Source organism: Anas platyrhynchos, chromosome 7 (assembly GCF_047663525.1).
Source record: "Anas platyrhynchos isolate ZD024472 breed Pekin duck chromosome 7, IASCAAS_PekinDuck_T2T, whole genome shotgun sequence".
Taxonomy (NCBI): domain Eukaryota; kingdom Metazoa; phylum Chordata; class Aves; order Anseriformes; family Anatidae; genus Anas; species Anas platyrhynchos.
In genome coordinates this window covers 25,450,309-25,458,323 of record NC_092593.1, presented here as the reverse complement: position 1 = coordinate 25,458,323, position 8,015 = coordinate 25,450,309, and the positions used below count along the sequence as shown (strand labels likewise).

The following is an 8,015-nucleotide window of genomic DNA, read 5'->3' as shown; positions in this document are numbered from 1 at the left end:
TCAGATTTATCTAATTGTTTGATTCTGTGATTCATGATTCACATTTTAAAGTCTACACCCTGTGAAGAATAGTGCATTATTAAGGAAGGGAAAGAGGCTTGCCAGGGACAGAAGGTAATTTCCCGTAGCAGGTGCATACAGCAGGTGGTACACAGTGTACCTGCGACGAAAAGGTAGATTTAGTCTAAGATTTTATTTAATATGGAAAACTTATTGCATCCTGAGCCACTACTGGGGACGTGCCAAAAATCGTGTCTGTGGCATGATTTATTACGTGAAAATACCACCGAACTAATCAGCGGAGTTACTAATTAATACAAATCTGCATTTTTGCATAAGCAATTAGTGCAAAGAGAGTGCAATGAAAGAGGAAGTTTGACTCATTTAATCTCAGTGTCTATTCAAGCGGAAAGACCCACTAGGGCAAGGCACTAGGATCTACATTCGGATTTTTTTTTTTCCTTTTGATTAGTTAAAGGAACTAAAAGGTCAAATTATCAATATTTAATTCAAATGGAAATGCATTTGTTCAAGAGGAAAGAAAACACTTTATTTAAACAAGGTGGGACTCTGGGGGTAAATGCCTGGATCAAAAATAATTAAATTTTGCAGTTATAACAGCATCTAAATCCCGCCTGATAAGAAACCTTTTTCCTAATAACAGAGGTGGTTTGACACCAATAGCAGAGGCTGTTGATGTTATTTAAACTCGAGCTCAAGCAGTAGCTGGCCTACCAATACGATTTAGACATTTGCTTTAATGGTACGTACTTCTCTGATTTGTTTTTGGTTTTTAATCAATTTGAACGATATTTTAAATCTATTGTGATTTCATAATTGTGTGTGCTTGCCTAAAACAGTCATTTAAAAAGCTGATAATTAAACCTTGGTGGCGACGTCTTTTCCATTAACTAAATAGAAGTTCACATTTATAGAATTAAAACAACGACAGCCTTTATCTAACGGGGAAAAAAAAAAAAAGGCTCAATAACATTAATAAACTGAGTTCTAAAGAAAAAAAAAAAAAAAAAAAAAAGGCAGAAACGGCACCTCTATCATTTCCCACCGGTTTCCAGCACCGCCGCGCGTCTCCCCGGGAGCAGCTGGCGCGGTGCGGGCGCACCCAGCTCGGCTCCGCGGCCCCGAGCTGCGCTCCCCCCGGACACCCCCGGCTCCGGGGCGCCCTCCTTCGCCCCCCTGCCCTCCCTCACGCTCTGCCCTCTCTTCCCTCCCCTCCCTCCGCTCAGCTCCCGGCCGCAGAGGGGCGAGGGGCAGCCCCCCGGGCAGGCAATGCCGCGCTCGCCCTTTCCCAGCGCGGCTCCGAGGTGCAGTGCAGGGCCGGGGGCCAGGCGCGGCGGCACTTTTGGGTTGGTTGGGGTTTGTTTTTAGGATCATTCGGGCAGTGCCTGGCTGGGGAGACAGAGCGCGGCCCGCCCGCGCCGCCCAGGCAGTAAATCACTCGCTAAATCACAGCGCGGCTTCCCCTCTCCAATAGCTTTGAGCTATTTGGGGACGCATCCTTTCCCCGCACTCTCGCAGGTGCAATATGAATCAATTATCTTAATTAAGATAATGCCGCAAACCCAGGAGATTTCCTCGGGAGCGGCTCCGGCGCTCCGGACAGCCGCAAGGCGTTTCCAGGGCTCTTCTTCCCCCCCCGTCCCCCCCCGGGCCAGGGCCCGGCCCCGGCTGCGCCCCCGGCGAGGGGGGCAGAGCCCTGGGGGCGGCCGGGGGGGCGCAGCTCGGTTGGGACGCGTGCGGCTCGCGTGTCGCGCCGCGGGGGGGCGGGGGAAGAGCGACAGAAAAGGAAAAAGAAAAAGGGGAAAAGAAAAACGGACAAGAAAATAAAGGAACAGGGAAAAGAGAGGAAAAATAGAAATATGAAAGGGAAAAGAAAACAGGAAGACAAAGCAAAATAAGACAAAAAAGAGGTAAAAAATAGAAATAATAAAAAAAAGACAAATAGAGAAATAAAAAGGAAAACAGAAAAAAAAATGGAAACGGGGAAGGGGAAAATTAAAGGAAGTGAAAGGAAACGAAAAAGAGAAAAGGAAAAACGAAAAAGTGACAAGGTAAAGAAAAAGAAAAGGAAGGAAAATGAAAGGGAAAAAGAAAAACGGAAAAATAAAAAGGGGGATAAAGGGAAAGGGGAAAAAGAAAAGGGAAAAAGGGAAAAGGGGAAAAGAAAAAGGGAAAAAGATTCGGGAGCAAAACAAGCAGAAGCCAAATGAGAAGCCAGATGGAGAAGGAGGAGTCTGGGTCCGGGGGAGAAAAGGGACGCTTGGAGCGATGCAATCATGAGGCCGGAGCCGGGGAGGGACGGGGAGGTGGGGAACCGGAGCCCCGGAGCCGGGGACAGCCAAGCCGGGGAGGCAGCGCCGGCTGCCGGGGGAACCCCGGCCGGGGGCGCGGGGGGCGCGGCGGGACGGACGGGGCGGGCGCGGCGGGGAGCCCCGGAGCCGTCGCGCATCCCCGCGCGCCGGTGCGCGGTGCCACCACCTCGTCCCCTCCCGTCCTCTCTGGTCCCCTCCCGCAGCCCCGGGGCCACCCGGGGGGGGGCGGAACAATGGCCCCGGTGGCAGATGGCGGCGCCCGGCGGGGCGGGGCGGGGCGGGGCGAGGCGCGGCGGGGGGCGGGGGCGAGCGGCGCGGTCCCGGCCCCCGGCCCCCCCCGCTCCGCTCCCCGCCCGCCGCCGCTGCCGCCGCCGCCGCCGCGCAGCGCCGTCCCCGCTATATAACCGGGGCGGCCGGCGCTGCGCCCCGCGGAAACACGCGCGGCGCCCTCGCACGGAGCGGGCGCCGGCAGCGGCGGGGTTATGCGACCGGCGCCGCGCTGCACCGGCTGAGGAGCGGAGGTAACGGGGGGCAGCGCTCCGCGGCGTCGGGGCGGCCGGCCGGGAGGGGGGCTTTGTCACCGGACCGGGCGCGCGGGTGCCCCGTCCATCCCGCTGCCGCCCCGCATTGTTCCGCCCAAGGAACGGGGAGCGGGGAGCGGGGCCGGCCCCGCACCTGTTACCGCCGGGGAGCCGGTGGCCGGGCAGGGGGAGCCCCGGCGGGAGGCGGCGGGCGCCGTCGGGGCGGGGAGGGAGGGCAGGTGCCCGGCGGTGTCACCCCCTAAAGCGTAATCTGCTTAAACCGCCCGGCGCGTTGTGTAACGGTGCCGGGACACACGTCCCCCGGGTGCCTTTCCCGCTGCTGACACGGCGCTTGTGTCCCCCCCGTCCCCATCCCCGTCCCCCCGGCAGGCAGGCGCTCGCCATGACCAAGTCGTACAGCGAGAGCGGGCTGATGGGCGAGCCCCCGGCGCAGGGCCCCCCGGGCTGGGCGGACGAGTGCCTGAGCTCGCAGGACGAGGAGCACGAGGCCGACAAGAAGGAGGAGGACCTGGAGGCGCTGCCCGCCGAGGCCGAGGAGGACCCGCTGCGCAACGGCGAGGAGGAGGACGAGGAGGATGATCTGGACGAGGAGGAGGAGGAGGACGACGACGACGACGACGACGAGCAGAAGCCCAAGCGGCGGGGCCCCAAGAAGAAGAAGATGACCAAGGCGCGCATGGAGCGCTTCAAGCTGCGGCGCATGAAGGCCAACGCCCGGGAGCGCAACCGCATGCACGGGCTGAACGCGGCCCTGGACAACCTGCGCAAGGTGGTGCCCTGCTACTCCAAGACGCAGAAGCTCTCCAAGATCGAGACGCTGCGCCTGGCCAAGAACTACATCTGGGCTCTCTCCGAGATCCTGCGCTCCGGCAAGAGCCCGGACCTCGTCTCCTTCGTGCAGACCCTGTGCAAGGGCCTGTCGCAGCCCACCACCAACCTGGTGGCCGGCTGCCTGCAACTCAACCCGCGGACTTTCCTGCCCGAGCAGAGCCCGGACGTGCCGCCGCACATGCCGGCGGCCGGGGCGCCCTTCGCGGCGCCCCCCTACCCGTACCAGTCGCCGGGGCTGCCCAGCCCGCCCTACGGCACCATGGACAGCTCCCACCTCTTCCACCTCAAGCCGCCGCACGCCTACGGCGCCGCGCTCGAGCCTTTCTTCGAGGGCGGCCTCCCCGACGGCGCCAGCCCCGCCTTCGACGGCCCGCTCAGCCCGCCCCTCAGCATCAACGGCAACTTCTCCTTCAAGCACGAGCCCGCCGCCGACTTCGACAAGAGCTACGCCTTCACCATGCACTACCCCGCCGCCTCCCTGGCCGCCGCGCCCGGCCACGCCGCCGCCGTCTTCTCGGGCGCCGCCGCCCGCTGCGAGCTGCCCCTGGACGGCCTGGGGGCGCCCTACGAGGGCCACCCGCCCCACGAGCGGGTCCTGAGCGCCCCGCTCAACGCCATCTTCCACGACTGACCCCTGCCACCCGCCCGGGCCGCCGAAACCGCAAGCAATAATTAGGATCTATGCAATTTTTAACCTAGCGATGGGCCAATTACGAAGTATATAGGAGATCTCTATTTTTCAACCAACGTTTTCCTACTTGTTACCTTTCCCATGCCGAATTATTTTGTTGTGATTTTGTACAGAATTTTTAATGACTTTTTATAACGTGAATTTCCTATTTTAAACCATGCAGCTTCATCGATTTTTATACATACTGGAAAGGTAGAATTATATCTAATTTATACAAAATAATTTAACTAATTTAAACCAGCAGAAAAGTGCTTAGAGAAGTTATGTTGCCTTAGCACTTCTTTCCTTTCGAATAGTTAAAGAAAAACAAAATAAGCGCAATCCGGGCAATTTCTTTCCCATGAAAGTCTTTTTTTCCTTTTTTTGTTTCTTTTCTTTTTTTTTGTTCCTTTTCCCCTGACAATAAGAACCAGATCCCTAGCTCTTGAGAAGATATAAGAACGAGAGACTTATTTTCTATTAAAACATATCAATTCAACACATGACTTGCACAAACTTGTATATAAATATTATGAGCAAATGCCAACACCCTTTTTAAATCAAAAGCTGCTTGACTATCACGTACAATTTGCACTGTTTCTTTTCAGTCTTTGAACCCCTCTGCATTCCGTGGTGTTTTTTTCTTTTTTTTTTCTCTTTCCTTTTTCCTTTTTTTTTTTTTCTGAAGAGAACTTGAAGATGTTAATGTTTCCGGACGATATAAATGCATGATTTTATACATATTCACACGATCCGTGGTTGTCATATATTCATCTTATAAATTGGAACCTAAAACTAATCAGGTTGTTGAAGTTGGGCTATATACCTATTGTAGTCGATTAGTACGGTAGCTTGAAACAAATTCAAACCATTTAATCCGTAATTAGAACAATAGCTATTGCATGTACAATGCAGTCCAGAATAAGTGCTGTTTGAAATGTAATGCTGGTTCAACTGGAATCAATCTGTACTGTAATTTTGTTTGTAATCCTGTATATTATGGTGTAATGCACACTGGGATTTTAGAGAACATCCGTCCTTTTGCAACAACATAGTATTGAACATTTGGTCGAATGTTGCATTTCTCCTTAAATGTGATTTTTTTTTTCTTAGTGTAATTCCTATGGGATTATTGTTTTATTGGGATAGCTCATGAAAGGTGCACCACTTATTATTTGTAGAATAAAATTGGCGTTAAAAACAACCGACCAGCACGGGAGCGGGACGCGCGTTCTTCGCCTCCCCCGCGGGGCCGGGGCCAAACGCTCACGGCTGTGGGGAGGAGGAGGAAGAGGGGGGAGGATTTAGGGGACGGGACTGGGGAGGGGAGCCTTGGGACTGGGGTCTCTGCCGGTTGCGCGGCCGAAGAGCGCGGAGGGGCGGCCGTGCCGTTCCCCGGCGGGCAGCAGCAGCGGCTGCCAACAGGTCGCCGGCACCGGCATCGCCTCGCCCGGAGCGGTGGCCCCGGGTCGGGACGCGGCCGCCGGTTTTCAGCCCGTCGGAAGAAGCCGGGCCGGGCTCGGCGGGCCCTTCGGCCCCCGGCCGCCGCCGCTCGGGGATTCTTGCAGTCGGGCAGGGGCCACTGGCGTGCCACCGTCTTTATTCAAAGGCAGGCACAGATGTTCCTTCTGCAGGGGAGGTTTTAATTTATGAAAATGATATTGGTTATGCATGAATGCGCTCCGCACAACACGCACCACTTCCATCTGATGAGAGGAATACCGCAGAACCAGTGCCAATGTCGGGAACATATTCTGCGAATTTAGTCGCTTAAATGTTTAATGAATATTTGGAAGGCATTTCCAAACCACAAGAAACCTTTTCAATTACCTTTTTCTTTCTTTCTTTTCATTTTTTTTTTTCCTTTAATAACGAAATTCAACTCCACTAGCCAATGCAATTTACTTAGATCTCGCTAGGCTATCTGAGTGTCTGCTATGGCAATACTTTAGAGGAAATAATATTTTAATGTTATGAGCAACCTAATAAGGAAAATTAATTAGGCATTTTGGTAACTGGAGGCTCCACTTTACAAATCACTTGTGAGTTTTGTTTTTTCAATTATTTTATTTTATTTTATTTTTTTTTCCCCTTATAAAATACTGGAGATTTTTTTATTATTTTCTTTCTTTCCTTTTTTTTTTTTTTTTTTCCCCCCCTCCGGTGCTGCTCCTGATGCCTCCATGATATTTATTTTTTCTTACTGTTAATATCAGGCTAAATCCTGAAATCTCTGCTCATGACTCCCACAGGAAGGTCTATCAAGGTCTCTTTCAAAGGAAAGAATTACTCACACCGTTCTTCTCTTATGAACATATCTCTAATTAACTAAGGCTATAGTGGGATTATCTAACTTCCTCATGCGGAGGAAACCGAGGGGTTGAGTCATCCCCAGAAACATGCTGGGTAATCCAGTGGAGGCCTAGAACGCTATTTTTGCAGCTCTTTGAGACAAGTGGCCTTCCCCTTCTTTCTGCCACACTTCTTGGACAGCAGAAATTGTTCTGCCCCTGGTGCATGCTCGAGAAGGCAGTACCAGGGCCATCTCTGCAGGAGCAGTGTGCACAACACTCACAGCCCATGGTTTCACCCTTCTGGGTTTTCTGAAGCAACAGGCCAGGACTGGGGGCTGCTGGTCCTCGCTGCCTGTGGCACAGCCAAGGCCCCCGACTACAATGGGTCACATCGACAAGTGTGCCAATTCCTACAATTATTGCAGCATTCTAGCTCATCAAAACCGGGTTCACCCTGACCTGAATGGTGGCTTTTGACATATTAAAAATATAATTCATCCTCCTCTTGGAAAGAAAGGGTTATTAACAGTGCAGTGCTCCTTCACAATGAAGAACCTTATCAGATAGTTTTAGAAATTTCAGAGCTACAGTCCACTTGTATTGTGTGTATATACAGCACGTAGAGGAATAATCTCTCAATTCTCACTCATTCCTATTCAGGAAGAACTCACATAAATCAAAATTTGCTTGGTGAACCGTCAGGAAAAACATGCAGAAATTGGTCTTTGCTTCTATTCACCAAGACAGATTGTATAGTAATTATTTCAGAAATTAACAAATGCTCTACACTCATTCCTTAGCTGAAAATCCCAAATTACAAAGTCTTGAAAAACATCATACATGAATACATATTGAACCAGTGATCTGAAGACCTACAAATAGACTGTTCTTTAAATATGTACATAAGTGTTTTTTAAATAATTCATATATGTATTTAACAAACTGTCAGAAGCTATGCAATACAAAATTAAAACTGACAATGCTCTCAAAGCGTTCTCTTAAGTATTTAGGTTGCCTACAGGGTATGTAAAACATAGACTTAGAGCTCCGCCTTTCAGTTTCCTAGACTGTAGCAGTTTGCAGCACAATTACTGCATTTTGTATGAAATAGAATAGAAGAAATTACATTATACATTATTTGCTAACATTTTGGTGACAGAACAACAGAAGATTCATATTAAAACTTCATTATCTTAAAAGAAAGCATTATCGACCTTAGTGGAAAGAAAAAAAAAAAGTCCTCTGGTGAATAAAATCTTGTATTATATTCCTTTCCATTATCAAATTTTCTTCTTTATTTTATTTTTAATTAAGATTGGTTTCATCTCCTGATGCTCTTGGGAAT

General features: G+C 51.0%; 1 protein-coding gene across 1 annotated transcript; it reads left to right on the top strand.

The window, feature by feature from the left end:
- The first annotated feature begins 2,695 nt into the window (after window positions 1-2,695).
- On the top strand, window positions 2,696-5,580 carry NEUROD1 (neuronal differentiation 1). The gene is made up of 2 exons (XM_027462061.3): window positions 2,696-2,854; window positions 3,245-5,580. Exon 2 carries the CDS (start codon window positions 3,258-3,260, stop codon window positions 4,335-4,337), a length of 1,080 nt encoding a protein of 359 aa, XP_027317862.1. The 5' UTR covers window positions 2,696-2,854; window positions 3,245-3,257; the 3' UTR covers window positions 4,338-5,580.
- Window positions 5,581-8,015: the final 2,435 nt, after the last annotated feature.

Coding starts and splice junctions, on each gene's coding strand:
- NEUROD1 (XM_027462061.3), top strand. CDS start 3,258: ATGACCAAGTCGTACAGCGAGAGCGGGCTGATGGGCGAGCCCCCGGCG.